The sequence below is a fragment of the Coptis chinensis genome, chromosome 8 (genome assembly GCF_015680905.1).
Source record: "Coptis chinensis isolate HL-2020 chromosome 8, ASM1568090v1, whole genome shotgun sequence".
Lineage (NCBI taxonomy): Eukaryota > Viridiplantae > Streptophyta > Magnoliopsida > Ranunculales > Ranunculaceae > Coptis > Coptis chinensis.
This window is the reverse complement of record NC_141463.1, coordinates 62,894,813-62,911,860: the sequence shown is the minus strand read 5'-3', so window position 1 is coordinate 62,911,860 and position 17,048 is coordinate 62,894,813. Positions and strand designations below refer to the sequence as shown.

Here is a 17,048-nt window from a genome sequence, read left to right as displayed (position 1 = left end):
TTCTAGAGGGTAGTCTGTTCTAGTGCAAAGTCAGGCTGCTGTTAACCATTGAATCCTGTGAGGAAGGCGCCCTCGTTGCCTTCTGCGCACCATTAGAAGGGGCGAAATCTTTCCTTAAGGACAGCCTAATCCGCGCCTTGGTTATTACCTTTTATTCAGTCCTTGTCTTTTTTATTGTTTTCTTTATCCACATACAACACACCTATCTATTGAACACCATCAAGATTACCAGAAGCAAAAAAAAAAAAAAAAAAAAAAAAATAAAATAAAATAAAATAAAATTCAATCGAAAAATATTATTCAGTCAAAGACAATCCCATTCCAGAATTGAAGCTAACAGTTGCACCGTAGAAGTATAATGCATGTCTGAAATGTCACTGTAGTAATCAGAGAAACTAGCTTTGATTGAAAAGAAATGAAGAACTAAAGATGAAGATAAAGATTGAATCAAAATGAAAATGGCTTTTGTTATTACTGAATAGTATCGATTACAATTTTCTTTTTCTCTTTCTCTCTCTCGTTCTTCTTTTTCAAATTTGTGTAATGATTTTCGAATGAATGAATCTCTTCTTTTCCAGTATTTTTATAGTACTTTGAGAATAGCTTTGACCAATCAATACTTGCGGCGTGTCCATTCTCTTCCTCTTCCTTTTTTTCCCGCCTTAAACCTGCAATGTACAAACTTACTTACCAATTATCGATATATCGCCATACACGGGGTGGAATATCGGGGTGACGATATTTGCCCATGACATCGCCCCCTCTCGAAACTTTCAAATTTTAACCCCGAAAAATTTGAATGTTTCGAGAACCAAAACAAATTTCACCCATTTCCAAATTCAAAAATTCAAGCGGTTACAACTCATGTGGACAACCCAGTTGCCTCAAAATTACAAACGCCGTATTTCACTTTCTCTCTCCTAACTTTTGAAGCTATAAAAATCTTGTTTTACTTTCTCTCTCTTCACTTTTACAAACAATCTTAAGAAAAAACCATCTAAACCCCACCACCATTAACGTCTTCAGAAAAGCTCCATTTTGGTTGTACTTGTTGTTACTTTCAACAAATCTCTCTGCATAATATCAGGTTAGTACTAAAAAGTAACTTAACATGCTATTTCTTATTCCCATTTTAACGTTTGGTGATAATATTTTAACTGATCTCACCATCTTCTTTTTCAAGATTATTCTACTTAGGGTTTAGGCTTTGAGTGTTTCAATATTACCTATATATCCTTATACTAATTAGATTTTGAATTATAATCTTTGACAATATGGCTAGGAGAAAAACTTGTGTTAACTTTATACGCACTCTCTCAAAACAATCTTGGCTTCGACGTCAAGAACGTTTGCGTTTGAGCCACAGTTTTTCACCTCGAACCCCGACATTATCATCTCGTGATGTCAATACGCGTTTAGTAAATAATATATTATATACTTATACTAGATATAGCGATAGTGACTCAGATAAAGGATATAATTCTAATAGAAAATTTATTGTTTTTAGTGATACCGACATGTCAACCGAAAGTATTGAATCTGCAACTCGACGCAACTCGTCCTCTTCAACTTCGTCATCCCAAAGGACCGAGACTGTCGAACCAGAGTGGCATGCCTCGTATCTTGTTGATGGTCTATCCTGCCATCCTTTCGAGGTTGCGGATTCAGACACCGATCGCGAAGTTATGGACAATCATAGCATATGGAGTAGTGGCTTGAACCCTTGTTTTCCAAAAAGACCCAACTTATACCTAGTTAAAGCTGCCTACCAAATACCCGATTATATCCATCTTCGACATTATGTTGGAAGTACTAAAGGAACTCGATGCCAAAGTGGCGAACTCAAAACCACCATTATTACTGTTGGGCAACTGGCTGCCAGTTTGCGTCTTCCCTTATCTAACCTTGATAGAGAAGTACTGAATTATCTGGCCATTTCTCCTGGTCAAGGCCCTGGCAATTTTTGGAGATTACTGTATATTTGTAATTTCTATAATTCTCATCTTGAACCCGATGTCCGGTCCTCCAAAAGAATTCGTCTCATCGATATCCAAAAACACTATTCTTTTCTTGAACGCAATGAAAAGAACAAATATGGTATAAAAGATCCCAGTGGCTATTTTTATCCCAAAAAACGAATGAACCGTGCCGGTATTATAAAGATAAACCGAGACAGTGATTTCAGATGACCATTATACCCTATCATTGTATCTGGGCAATGGGAGTCATCTACTTGTTCCATCCTTGGTACATCCTATTTTTAACATTAATGGTACGTTATCTTTCGACACCCCATCCCTCCTCTATCTCGAACCTTTTATCTGACTGGTCTACCGTTGTGACTTTGTTTCAGTGCCTACCGTCTCGATGAAAAGTCTTGGAGAATCCACTAGAGTAATGGATCTTCTAAAAGGCACTGAGGAAGAAGTCACCGCTCGAACTGGTGCTGATAAATACGGCAATCCCAAATTGACCGTCGATCTCCCGGACACCGATAATTATGTCGTTCCTTTATACTTCTTAAAAAGTACCGTCCTTCGAGGTCAAGATTCTTTACCTCCCCAGTCTGTTATGCCATGTAAAACTACTCCATGTCCCCGACAGCCTTGTTCCTCTAACAAAGTGCTTAGGAAAACTTTTGATTCCACTGAATTACCTTCTAATACTCCTCGATGTTATTTTGAATATATGCTTAATGGTTTTAAAATGACTGAAGATATTTTTCCTTAAATCAAACAAGAGATTCCCGATTTCTATAATTATCCTCTTTTGAACGATGTATTTGATCACCACTGCTTATTATTCACAGATATGGCATCTTGTATTCCCCAAGCTCCGGTCAAGTCCTCGAAATCGCTGGACAAGTTTATGAGCAAGAAAAAACCAACAGATGGCAGTTCTTCCCAAGCTCCTACTTTTTCCAGAGATAAAAATGTCGACCTTGGACATCATTCAAAAAAAAAGAAAAAAACCTTGCCAAACTTTAGCACCACCAGCAGCAAACCTTCAAAAACTACCAACATTACACCTGCTACTATACCCTCCAAGTCTTCAACCCTTCCAGCCACCACAAAACCTATTGTTTCTGACTCTTCTTCGTCCACTGGTGATTTTGAGGTTAAACTTGTTATGTGAGATCAGACCAAAGTCCAAAAAATTGTTTCTCTGTTATCTGAACCTGCGAGTACCTGGTCTCGGAGAAGCTCTTGTGCTGAATACTATACTCCCTCGAGATAGGCGGGCAATGATTTAAATCAGCATAGATGAACGATTCCAACTCCTGTGTTCTTCTATTGAAAAAGTAAGCATCTATCATTTCCCTTACTCTTATCTTAATTTACTTATTCCATACTCATTAACCATATCTCCCTCCCAGGTTAAAATTGCTGCTGTGGGGCAATTTGACAGTGAAATGGTGAGCTTTCACTGATATAGGGATGAGAATCTATCAATAGCTAAAGAAGGACAAAGACAGTCTTGAACAATCTCTTGAGAAAGTTAAAAAGGACCATGCTGCCGAGATGCAGAAATATTTTGCTGAACATACGACGCTTCACCAGAAACTAAACAACTCTTTTCAGGCTATGGAGAAAGAACTTGCTCAAACCAAAACCTCCCTCCATACTGAAAAAACTGAACGGGCAACTGAAAAAATGGACTTGGAAGCTGAACTGGAGAAAGCCCATTCCCAAGTGGCTGCCTATGCTGCAAACATGGAGTACTGCGTAGACACTATGAAAAGCTTCAAGCGATTTCTTCCTACTGATGTCATTAAGGACAAAGGGCTTGATTCTGATAACGAGAGCAAGCTTCCCTCTGACATTGGCACGCAGGATGCTAATAATGATGATGTGGATTCTATCCCTCTGGCAAATGAGGCTGTCGAGACGGAGATATCTACTCCACTTTTTAATCCTAACTCCTTCCTTAGTACTCCTAACATTTTGGATGATCCAGACATTCGAGCTGACCTCAACACCCTTCTTGAGACTAGAGATCTTGCAACAACCAAAATCGAAACCTCAAAACAGCTCTAGTTTCTTTGTACTATTGTCTTTGTAACTGTAATGTTGATACAATGGGCCTAGCCATCTATATTTCTTTAAACTCCTTTTTGAAATATGTAACAATAGTTTTTGTGTTTTGCCATCTGCTTATGTGTGTCAAATAACTTTTGACATTACTTCATATAGGCTTAACTGATGCTTATTAACATTTTTACACAGTACCATCGACATTCGATACCATTCCAACCAAAAATAGTATCGATACTTAGTAAATATTCGAAAATCAAATTTTGAGTTTCGATACCACTTTAACTAAAACAGTATCAATACTTAGTAAATATTTTGAAAATCAATTTTGAGTTTCGATACCACTCCAACCAAAAATGGTATCGATACTTAGCAATTATTTGAAAATCAATTTTGAGTTTTCAATACCACTCTAACCAAAAACAGTATCGATATTTAGTAAATATTTTGAAAATCAATTTTGAGTTTCGATACCACTCCAACCAAAAACGGTATCGATACTTAGCAACTATTTGAAAATCAATTTTAAGTTTCGATACCACTCCAACCAAAAATAGTATCGATATTTAGTATATATTTGGAAATCAATTTTGAGTTTCGATACCACTCCAATAAAAAACAGTATCGATACTTAGTAAATATTTGAAAATCAATTTTGAGTTTTGATACCATTCCCACCAAAAACAGTATCAATACTTAGTAAATATTTGAAAATCAATTTTGAGTTTCGATACCATTCCAACCAAAAACAGTATCAATACTTAGTAAATATTTGAAAATCAATTTTGAGTTTCGATACCATTCCCACCAAAAACAGTATCGATACTTAACATATATTTGAAGTTAAATATATTTTGAGATCAACTTTTGCATTAATATATCACTTATAAATACATACCTTATTAATTCACCTCACATTGCTGCTCGGCCTCGAATTGACCCGAACTTGACATTTCTGCCAAGAACTGGATTTTATTGACCTGAACTTGCATTTCTGCCAAGAACAGGATTTTATTGACCTAGTATCGAGATGAGGATCTACAGATCACCAGGATTTTTTACCCGAACTTGACATTTCTGCCAAGAACTGGATTTTATTGACTTGAACTTGCATTTCTGCCAAGAACAAGATTTTATTGACCTGGTATCAAGATAAGGATCTACAGATCACCAGTGTTTTTTTACCCGAACTTGACATTTCTGCCAAAAACTAGATTTTATTTACCTGAACTTGCATTTCTGCCAAGAATAAGATTTTATTGACCTGGTATCGAGATGAGGATCTACAAATCACTAGGATTTTTTTACCCGAACTTGACATTTCTGCTAAGAACTAGATTTTATTGACCTGAACTTTCATTTCTGCCAAGAACAGGATTTTATTGACCTGGTATCGAGATGAGGATCTACAGATCACCATGATTTTTCTTAACCCAATTATCAATCATATAATTCTAGATATACGAATATTTGTTATCCATGTATAACTATTGATTTCAAGAATGACAATATCTTTATTGAATGTATAACCTTGATAACAAAAATTACATCATGATACTTAAAATATTCTTTATTGATAAAATGCTTTCAAATTGCTTACATTTTGAGGCTTTGGTAATATTACACCTTCAGCCGTTTTTAAGTAATATGCTCTATTGATTCCAACCTTGTGAATGATATAAGGCCCATCCCAGCTTGCTGCTACTTTGCCAGCCCCTTTTTTTTTAGTAGCTTGAGTGACCACCTTCAATACCAAGTCACCTTCCTGAAAATGTCTTTCTCTTACTTTCTTGTTGAAAGCTTTTCTAAGCTGCCTATGATAGGTGTCAAGCTTTAGCCTTGCTTGCTCCCTTGTCTCCTCAAGATTGAGAACTTCTGAAGCCATTCTTTCCTTATTTTGACCATTCTCTATCATCTTTGTTCTGGATGTCGATACAACCATTTCTAATGGAGTTACTGCCTCCATACCATAGGCCAAAGTAAAAGGTGATTCACCTGTAGCTATTCAAGGTGTTGTTCTATAAGCCCCATAAAACGTTATTTAGCTCATCCACCCAAAGACCCTTCTTGTCTTCTAATTTTTTCTTGATATTATCATAATGGTCTTATTTGTTGCCTCTGCTTGCCCGTTACCTTGAGCATAGTATGGCGCAGATGTAAAGTGATTAACCTTGTAAGATTCCAAGAAATCTTTCACCTTTCCTCCTTCAAACTGCGGACCATTATCTGATATAATAGCATAAGGCAATCCATATCAACATATGACTCGTTCAAAAAGGAAATTTATGACATTCTTTTCTTTGATATGCTGCAGAGCTATGGCTTCTACCCATTTTGTAAAATAATATGTGATTGACAATATGAACTTTCTTTTGCCTCTCCCTGGTGTAAGTGGACCGACAATATCCATACCCCATATAGCAAAAGGCCATGGGTTTGAGACACAATGTAACTCTTCAGCTGGAACATGTATGGCTTTCCCATGAATTTGGCACTTTACACACTTTTTCGCATATCGAAGGCAGTCCCTTCGCATTTGAGGCCAAAAATATCCCTGTCTCATGATTTTATTGGCCAACGATCTACCAGCTGAGTGGTTTCCACATTCGCCTTTGTGAAGCTCGGCAATGATTAGCTGCGCTTCCTCATTCGATATGCATTTCAAATGTGGACCTCCAGGATTCTTTTGATACAATTCATTATCAAGCAATACATATCTTTGGGTGCCAGACTTGATTCTTCTGGCCTCATTTTTGTCCTCCACTACTTTCCCATCAGCTAAATATGAGATATATGCTTCCATCCATGACACCCCCAGTGTATCAATCTCCATGACTGCTGAATCGTCAATGTCGATGCTTGACTTTTCTTGAACTCCGATATGCAGAGTACGTACAACCTTCTGTGTTTTCCAGCATCGCTGCAACATATGTCAAGGCATCTGCATGCCTATTCTCATTTCTATTGAGATGTCGCAGTCTTATTTTACTAAAATTCTTCAACTTGGATTTTATAAAATTCAAATAATCAACCATATTTTCACATTTTGCTGAGTATCCCCCATTTATCTGGATGACCACTAGCATCGAGTCACTGAAAATCGATAACTCTTTTATATTGAGAGATTTAGCCATCTCGAGACCAGCTATTAAGGCTTCATATTCAGCCTCATTATTGAACGCATGAAAACCCAATGTTATTGCAATCTCAAGCCTTTGGTTTTCAGGAGTAACCAACACTACTTCAATGCCACACCCCTTTCCTCCAAAGGATCCATCGACAAATAGTCTCCAACCATTTGTTCCTGCCCATGGATCGTCTGCATCGATAATATCTTCAGGCTGTTGCAGCATTGTGAATTCTTCTTCTTCCATGCCCCAACTGGCATCCTTAAATGGAAAATCAGCCAAGAAATTAGCCAGTACCTGACTCTTTTTTGATACGCGGTTTCGATACTCGACTCCAAATTCATTTATTAACACAGACCATTTAGACATCCTTCCTGACTTAGTAGTTTTCGCCAGAGTTTGCTTTAATGGGAGATTCCTCATCACGATCACCGAATGTGCTTGAAAATATGGCTTCAATCTCTGAGATGAGAATAAAAGTGCCAAGGCATACTTTTCTATCATTAAATATCGAGTCTACGCCTCGAGCATTGTTTTACTTTGAAAATACACTAGTCTTTCCAGTCCATTTTCTACTTTTACGAGGACAGAACTTATCACAAAATCCAATACAGCCAAATAGAGAAGCAAACTTTCTCCCTCATCTGGCTTTGTTAAAATTGGTATTTCTTGTAGATATTTCTTTAATTCAGAAAATGCTTCTTCCCATTCCTCATTCCAACAGAATTTGACATTCTTTTTAAGTAACTTAAAAAGTGGCTTACAGCGATCAGGAGTTCTGGATATGAATCTATTGAGCGCCGCTATTGTCACAGCCTGAATTTCTAAATAATTAAAAAAAATATATTTGAAATATAAATATATCAAACATCACTCGGTTCAATTGTCTAAAAACCCAGGCTATGACGGGTGGATAAAATACATGTCAAAACCTAAAACCCACATCATAAATAATCTTAACAACAAAAATAATCTCCAAAATTCTCTTTATTACTTTATAAAAAAGTCTATCTTCCGTCCCAATAAAACATCAAACCACTCTAAGAATAATAGGTCTTCAACATCGTATTTTTCATGTCATATGAAAAGAAAACTATGTTATTACATACTTCCAAAAGATCAGACCTAATAAAATAACCTCCGGTTGCTCGGGCAAGAATCCAAATCACACGCGCGGTTCCCTTTGCCTTCCACCTATGTTCCCAAGAACACACCCACGTTGCCAAAACAAAGCAAACATGGGTCAGCAAAATGAAATTTGCTGGTATGATTAGACTAACCACATATAACCATTTCCAGTCTTTACTTATCAAACTATCACTTTAAATATATCCTAACTTAATCATTCTCAGCTTGGAAGATAGGTAGTTCCGTCATTTCAACCGGCATAGTTTCTTCCCAAGCAAGACTCTATTTTATTAACTCATTATAATAACTTGTTTTAATAATTAAGGCATTGAATTAAAACTTAACGATATCCACTGCTGTATAAGGGTAGGACCGCGTCCCTACACAAAATGTTATTAAGTCCTACCCTCCTGCAAAAGAAAGTTAGAACTTCTATATAACATATGTAGATATTATATTAGGTATTCAAAAGTAAACCCAAACACTCGCATAATCAAAGAATACAACTAACCCGCAAGGCGAATACTTTAGTTCCTCTCTAGGGCAGTCCAAAGAATTTGGTCATTCATGGCACATTCAATGAATACCCGAGTCATTCATGACACATTCAATGAATACCCATAGATAACGCTAACGGGCCATTTATGGAACATTCAATAAATGCCCACCTAACATATGACATCATCAGTCATAAAACTCAAATCCAAAACTTGAGGCGTGGAGAGTTCTAAAAGAAGTGGTAAATTTGTTTACGCATTATTGAACCTTATAACATATATTATTTCAGAGAACGTAGGAGTACCTTGATTCATGTATTTTTGGTTTACGCGTTATTAATATATCGATGTCTAAGTGTCATAACGTTGTGTATAAAACTGAAATATCACATAGTAGTTAATACACATACACACGTATATATAAAGGTTTTAGCCTAAAGCCAAGCATGCTAATAGCCCTAGACCTATCCTAATAGTCCAAATCATAATCCGAGTTAAAAGGTCAAATTGGGTCAACTGGTCAAAGTCAACCCTGGTCAAAAGTCAACCCTAGTCAAAGTCAACTCTGGTCAAAGTCAAAGTCGACCTGCCAAAAGTCAACAGCAGTCAACCAGTCCTAAACTCTTCTAACCCAAAAGCCCAAAGTCTAACACTTAAAAATCCAAATCTGAAAATCTAAAATAAAACCCATAAGCCCACCCACGATTTGGCCCAAGCCCAAATTCAAAATTTCACTGTTCACCTTCTTCTTCCTCCAGCCACTTTCCTCCACTTCCAGCCACCACCGGCCATCACTCAAGATGAGTTGGTTCTACCCAACCTCAAACCCAACCAAGAGTCGTCTCCCTCACCAGCGCTATCAACTCTCTCCACCGATCAGCCACCACCGGATCAGCCACTCGCCAGCCCTCCCCACCTAATCAAATATACTCCCCTTCAAAACCCCTATAACATTAACCAAAGCACGAACCTCAATTCTTAAATTTGAAATCCTTCAACCAAAACTAGATCTGGGAATTTCAACCTCCATTAAAGCTTGTTCAAAGCTTCAACCACACCCTCTCCAGCACCCAAACAACCATCAACAATCAAAGCTACAGCCTAACCTTACAACAAAACCAACAAAACAAATCATTCCAACAATCAAAATCATGACGAATTTGCTTTTGTTTGGGCGCCATTACTGCTCCTCCGAAGCTTCAACAGCCCCATCTCGTGACACCAACAAATCGCCGTCAATTCAACTCACTAAGACGCATAGATACTTATCTAGTTCACCTTAACATCAACCTAACATCAACAACAACCAATTCAACCAACCAAATCAACTACAACATAATAACCTACGAAACTCAATTTATTTCGCATAAACATTTTTTTCGGCAGTTTATAACTATTAGCTTAAACCAGTAGTTGGAATTGTTATCAACACTTTTGTTTAACAGCACACATACAATTTGATAGAGAATAAGAACAATGAGACGAGCACAGAACTGAATACAACTTCTCCACAGTAGTTTAAGCATTCAAAATTTCTAATCCTTACACAGTATCTATATATAATTATATAAACAATAAACTTTTTGTTTTCGAGAGAAACCTTTCGATAAAATAAAAATTAGTGAAAGATAAAATCTACTCACTTGTAGCGCTCTCCGATTATCAGCCAGCTACAAGAAAAACCTTCCTTTTCTTCTTTCAGTAAAATCCCATTTTTCTGTATAAAACTCTCGCTGTGTTTTTCCCTAAAAACTCTACGTGAGAAAACTCCCCGAAAAACAAGGAAAACACTTATCTATTACTTACGGGACTTTTATCCTTAACTGATAGTTATCATCTATCCATTTTATCTATTTTCATTATTATTATTATTATTTATTATTATTATTATTTTTTATACTAGGAAAACAAAAGAAAAAGCTGGGGTGTTATAGATATTCTCCCCGTCAACCTTTGTATTTGCTTTCGAGTTGTAGGTGATGGCATTTGTTGAAGCGCTCATATTTGATCAGGATTAGCATCGATACCTTTCTTCATAACTATGTATCCCAAAAACTTGCCAAAACTGACCCCGAAAGTACATTTTTCAGGATTAAGCTTCATATTAAACTCTCTCAATATTCTGAATACAGTGTCAAGGTCCTTTATGTGATCTCCAGCTTTCATAGATTTGATGACCATATCATCGATATAGACCTCGACAATACGTTTGATGAGTTTCTTGAACATCTTCTCCACTAGCCTTTGGTAAGTGGCTCCCGTATTTTTCAATCCAAATGGCATTCTGATGAAACAGTATATTCCTCCATTGACCACGAATGCCATTTTTAATTGATCTACCATAGCCATTAGAATCTGAAAATATCCTGAATACCCATCGCAAAAACTAATCAACTCGAAACCAGCTGTTTGGTCGACCAATTCATCAATTCTAGGCATGGGATAGTGGTCCTTTGGACACTTTTTATTTACATCGGTAAAGTCAATACAAATTCGAACTCTACCATCTTTATTAACTATGTTTGCTACCCATTCAGACTGCTCAACTTCTCTGATGATGCCATTATCTAACATCTTTTGTATCTCCCCTTGCACAGCTTCTTCATACATTAGCCTCACTTTTCTATGCTTTTGATGCACTGGAGTTGCGTTTTCTTCCATATTCAGTTTATGTGAACATATATCTAGATCGATACTGGTGAGATCCAACATCGACCATGCAAAAATATCTTGATTCTCTTTCAAGAATATCACCAACTCCTTTCTTATACTTTCAACCACTTCTGTGCCAATGAACGTATGACGCTCACTTTCTGCTATACCGATATTAATCTTTTCCACCGCCTCTATGGTTTTTCTTTCCCATGGTGGTTCTTCATGTTTGTTCATTTCTTGAGTGAACTTTGCCTGCTCCTGTATCTGCATGTTGGTATCAGCAGGTAAAGCTTGATGTAACTGCTAAGTGGAATTCTCCAAGACGCCCCAGTGTTTTGGCTTTTTCCTTTCATCATTCCCTTCACTGTGATGAAATTACATTTTTCTAATTCGGACTGATCACCCATGATCTCGTGCAATCCATATACAGTTGGGAATCTGAGTACTTGATAAAATGTACTAGGCACAGCACGCATTTTGTGTATCCATTTCCTTCCCAATATAGCATTGTGCTCAGATTGGTGCTTAATGACCGCGAACTTCGTCATTACTGTTTGAGGCCCAGCTCGAACTGGCAATTTTATCTCCCCAGCAAGTTTGGTAGAAGTTCCATTAAAACCATATAAATTGAACTTTGGTGGTTTTAAATGCGTCTCATCGAGACCAACTCCTTTGAATGCTTTCCAAAATAAAATATTAACTGAACTACCACAATCCACTAATATCTTTTGTACATCATAGCCCGAAATACGCAGAGTGATTAGCAACGCATTATCATGTGGCAACATTACCTTAGACAAGTCCTCCGGTACGAACATGATTGCTCCAGGAATGCTAGACGATATCAACTGCTGACTTACTAGCACTGACTCGATATTGACCTCGAGAACTTCTTTGACTGTCGAGATCTTCCTTATCTTGTCTCGAACAATCTTTTTCTGAGGAATTTCCCCCTTGTAAATCATGTTTATTACGCCCAATGGCTTTTCTCTTATGGTCGCTGTTTCTGCAGGTCTAACATCGGAACGAAACTCTCTTAGTTTCCTATCTTTCATAAGCCTGTCTATCTCCTTTAATAACTGGAGACACCTATTTGTCTCGTGGTTCTCAATCTTGTGAAATTGACAATAAGGCTTTCCTTTCATTTCTCTAAGAGTGTACTTCAGCCACACCACAAAATCTTCCTTTGCTATTCTCCGTAAAATATCTTCTGCCGTGGAATTTAGAGCTATGAAATTACTAGGATCAAGCTCTTTTTTCAATGTTCTATCATACTTTCTTCGCTGTTGATGCTCCTGAGGTCTTTTATTATCTGACCTCGAGGAGTCTCGATTCTCATAGCGATCATTAATATCTTTCTCTTTTTTCCCCGCGTTGGTGACTTGCAATACCGCTTGCACCGTGGCGGTTCTCAACCCCTCTTCTACTATGATATCTCTATCCACCTTATCATACAACTCTTACAAAGTTTTCACCTCTTTCCTCAACAGATACTTATGCATATAAGATCCTGGTATTACTCCAGCTTGAAAAGCTATGACAGCTGTCATTTCTGATTCATCTAATCTTTCCACTGACTGCGTTTCAGCCTTGAACCTCGTTAAGAAATCTTTTAATGACTCCTTCTTTGCTTGTTTCAATTGGAACAAGGCTGACACCTGCTTTGGCTTCACCCTTTGGTGACCATAATTAGTAAGAAACCTTTCTTCAATCTCTCGAAAGCATGAAATGGACCCCTTTGGAATTGTACAAAACCACTTTAATGCCTTCCCTTTCAAGCTTGACGAAAATGATCGACATAGTACCATATCCCAATATTCAGCGCCCTGATATATCGAGAACTGATGTCGATAACTAAACAGATGATCCATGGGGTCAGTAGCTCTTTCATATTGGCTCAATTTTAGATTTTTGAATTTCGGAGGTAACGAGGCCCTCTCTATCTCCTTTCTTAATGGATTTCTACCGACATCATCTGCCAGCTTTCTTATCGATACTGATACCTTTTCCAATAACTGATTTCCTAATTGCTTTTGCATCATTTCCTACACCATCTCCTTTGTAACTAGTGCTTTACCTTCTTCTTCATTCACCACTTTCGGAGTTGTTCTCGCTACAGATTGTACTTCTTCGATATGACTCCTTCTCCTCTCCTCGAGATGACTCTTTCGCACTATTGGAGTTCCTAAACTCGATTCCTCATCATCCTTCTCATACATAGCGTCTTCAGCACGCTTCTCCTTCTTTTCCCTTATTGATTTATTTTCAGCCATTAGCATTTGATTTTGCTTTTCTAATTCATTCATCCTTCTCAACAAGTCTCTCAGAGATACTTCTTTTTCTTGTATCTCATCCACCTTTTCCACCAGTCTACTTGCTGACCTTCTAGTTCTTCAATCTGCACTCTTCAATGCTGCTTGAGACGTACTTGCTTCTTCTACCAATAACGCTTTACTTGTTGTCGCTCGTTTAGGAGGCATCTTGATAAAACTCTTTAACCAAATTCCTAATCTCCACTGATCCTCTCAAACTCTTTCCCAATTGATTCGCAAACTTCAAAGAAACCAAGAAAAGAATGTTCTTCCAATTCAATCAAAGAAAAAGAAACGAAATACAAAACAATCGATCTTTGTCTTTGAACCCAGACGGCGCCAATGTAGTGATCAGAGAAACTAGCTTTGATTGAAAAGAAATGAAGAACTAAAGATGAAGATAAAGATTGAATCAAAATGAAAATGGCTTTTGTTATTACTGAACAGTATCGATTACAATTTTCTTTTTCTCTTTCTCTCTCTCTCGTTCTTCTTTTTCATATGGGTTACATAGACTTACCCCCCCCCCATTACTAGTTGCCAATTAGTGTTACCCCATTTATAAGATCCAACGGTCAGATTTCTTTATCTGAAAAAAAAAATTCATCTCGTAGCCATTGGATCTTGCAATTGGGGGGGTATCACTAATATTTTTGAAAACGGGGGGATAACACTAATTGCAACTATTAATGGGGGGGTAAGTCTAACTAACCCTTTTCAGATTTGTGTAATGATTTTCGAATGAATGAATCTCTTCTTTTCCAGTCTTTTTATAGTACTTTGAGAATAGCTTTGACCAATCAATACTTGCGGCATGTCCATTCTCTTCTTCTTCCTTCTTTTTCCCGCCTTAAACCTGCAATGTACAAACTTACTTACCAATTATCGATATATTGCCATACTCAGGCTGGAATATCGGGGTGACGATATTTGCCCACGACAGTCACAATAACCATTTTGCAATTTCTAGTTACATTACTGTGGCCTTGGTTAAACCAGCAAGCGAGTGAATTACAACTAGTAGGATGAAAGGCCTAATAACGATACTTGGTGGAGTAGTCTTTTGGAGCAATCACCAAACCACGACCTTTCCTGGCTCCACGATAAACAGTCTCAACAATGTCAATGAACTCCTGCTTATCTTTGAGAGCCCAGTTGATCTTGTTGTTGCTTCCAGTGCCAAGATCAATCATAATGTGCTTGTTACGGAAAAAGAACATAACAGTGGAAGGGGTCATACAGCTTTTTTTTTTTTTTTTTTTTTTTGGTAAGTAGAAAATTATATAAAAAAAGGAAACATTACAAAATTGTGTGGTTTGGACATATAGTCTAACCATGATCGATCTAGGTACATTGAAACAACTTTTACATGATTTCGTACCTCACTTCACAACTAATATCTAAAGAAAATCTGGAAAGGAGCTTCCCAATGTAGTAGCCACGGTGGTTTGCCCTCATAAATTTGGGCTTCATTCAACTGGAAGGTCATACAGCTCATACATGGTGTCGAAGTCAGGAACCTCGGTGATGTCAACAAGGTAGATTACAGCAAATTTCTTTATTGTCTCCGCAATAGAAGCCAACACCTCGTCCATCTAAAATAATAGAAAACCCCAATTCAGTTTGGCAAGCAATAGGTTCAATTTCATATATTCAAGCAAAAGAGTTCAACTTTCATGTTTCAAATTAGCACTCAAGGCACGTGGGAAAACACACACATCCAAAATATAACTACATTCAGAAAATTTTATAACACAGCATCTTAAATATCTTTAGAAAAATTTCAGCCAAGATTATGCCCAGCAACTACTATTAATTTGCCATTTATGTGAAAAACAGACTCAAACGCAGTAAACATTGTGTTTGGCCACAAATGAAGGAAAAGACATCCAAAATACTGAAAATCTGAGATGAATTCTGCAAGATTCTAAAGATCCTTGTACAATTTTGCAAATCTTCAGAAAACAGCAAAAATTTTCAATAACACCTTCAATTGGAGACAAAGGTGCTTAGGATTATACACAGTCTATTTAACACAGATTGTGAGAAACACGTATATAGAGAAGAGGTACCAATCACACCAACAAATGTGAAGCCAACGTGTATGTGCTATTACACAATTACTAATGCAGGTGCATTCACTACTTCATTTACATATGTTCTTGGACAGCAACTTAAGCAGATAAAGAAGTAAATACCATCATAACATTGTCTGATACATAAACGAAATAGAAAGGCTTTGTCATGCAAAGAATTCAAAGGATATATAGGTATTAAGGCACCCACTGTTTACAATGCTCAAATACTGATGTATTGTTACTTATATATGTTACATACATATTCTTTTTTTCTTTCAATCGGTATGTGGAAATAGTAATCATTTGTAATATTCTTCAATGCAACAAATCTTAGTTTAGAAATGTAACAAGTGAGCTACAGCTTCCCTCCCTCAAACTGGATTCGCCATTGAGCAAACACCAAGTAATCGACGCAACTTTATAAACTGAGCAAGTTTGAGGGGCATAGTCAAAATGTTTGCAACTTGATCTTCACTCCTGCAGTACTTTAGACCAACTGTTTGCATATTACAAAATATCGCGATATTTGAGGATATCTATCCAGATTTCAGAGAAAGATATATAAATATCACGATATGTTCAGAGATATATACGACTACAAATATCGACGATATTTCGACGATATTTGTAATATTTGTGATATTTTGCGATATTTTGTGTATATAACAATTTTATTTAATATTTACCATTATATTTTAAATAAATATAAATAATGTATCATGATATATCAAGAAATATCCACAATATCTACGATATTTGTCGATATTTTGGATATATCCATGATATTTGAATGTGAAACAATGTCAAATATCCCCAAAGAGGAGGATATATCCACGATACATACCCGAAATTGAATATCGATAAATACCCATATACTGATATTTTGTACTGTAATTGTTTGTGCTTGGACATGATGCCGCAAGAAATGAAATCTCACTTCAATATGTTTAATGTGCCCATGTAAAACCGGATTCTTCGACAACTTAATTGTGGAGCTATTGTCACAGAAAATTGTCATGGGACCATAAAGAGGATAATGTAGTTCAGTGAGGATGTTCTTGAACCAAATAGCTTGACAAGCACAAGAGGCAACAACAACATATTCCGCTTCCGTAGTAGACAGGGTGACAATGTCTTGCTTCTTAGAAGACCATGAGATGCATGGTGCCTGAACCCAGCAAAAAAATAGAGACCGACATGCTTTCCCTATCATCAG

At 36.9% G+C, this 17,048-nt stretch overlaps 4 protein-coding genes across 4 annotated transcripts; all 4 read right to left on the bottom strand.

Moving 5' to 3' along the window:
* Positions 1-6,880: 6,880 nt before the first annotated feature.
* LOC147482341 (uncharacterized) lies at positions 6,881-7,585 on the bottom strand. The gene has a single exon (XM_086579290.1). The coding sequence runs from the start codon at positions 7,583-7,585 to the stop codon at positions 6,881-6,883; it is 705 nt and encodes a 234-aa protein (XP_086435416.1).
* A 4,087-nt stretch (positions 7,586-11,672) lies between these two features.
* On the bottom strand, positions 11,673-12,587 carry LOC147482340 (uncharacterized). The gene has a single exon (XM_086579289.1). The coding sequence runs from the start codon at positions 12,585-12,587 to the stop codon at positions 11,673-11,675; it is 915 nt and encodes a 304-aa protein (XP_086435415.1).
* A 315-nt stretch (positions 12,588-12,902) lies between these two features.
* On the bottom strand, positions 12,903-13,484 carry LOC147482339 (uncharacterized). Its single transcript, XM_086579288.1, has one exon. The coding sequence runs from the start codon at positions 13,482-13,484 to the stop codon at positions 12,903-12,905; it is 582 nt and encodes a 193-aa protein (XP_086435414.1).
* Positions 13,485-14,607: 1,123 nt separating this feature from the next.
* Positions 14,608-15,349, bottom strand: LOC147482338 (thioredoxin-like protein YLS8). Its single transcript, XM_086578205.1, has 2 exons — positions 15,240-15,349; positions 14,608-14,987 (listed from the first exon to the last, which is right to left on the bottom strand). The coding sequence occupies exons 1-2, from the start codon at positions 15,347-15,349 to the stop codon at positions 14,789-14,791; spliced, it is 309 nt and encodes a 102-aa protein (XP_086434331.1). The 3' UTR covers positions 14,608-14,788.
* Between the last annotated feature and the right edge of the window lie 1,699 nt (positions 15,350-17,048).

Coding starts and splice junctions, on each gene's coding strand:
- LOC147482341 (XM_086579290.1), bottom strand. CDS start 7,585: ATGAGGAATCTCCCATTAAAGCAAACTCTGGCGAAAACTACTAAGTCA.
- LOC147482338 (XM_086578205.1), bottom strand. CDS start 15,349: ATGGACGAGGTGTTGGCTTCTATTGCGGAGACAATAAAGAAATTTGCT. Junction 14,988..15,239: donor ACCATGTATGAGCTGTATGA/CCTTCCAGTTGA, acceptor AAGCTGTATGAC/CCCTTCCACTGTTATGTTCT.
- LOC147482340 (XM_086579289.1), bottom strand. CDS start 12,587: ATGAAAGGAAAGCCTTATTGTCAATTTCACAAGATTGAGAACCACGAG.
- LOC147482339 (XM_086579288.1), bottom strand. CDS start 13,484: ATGATGCAAAAGCAATTAGGAAATCAGTTATTGGAAAAGGTATCAGTA.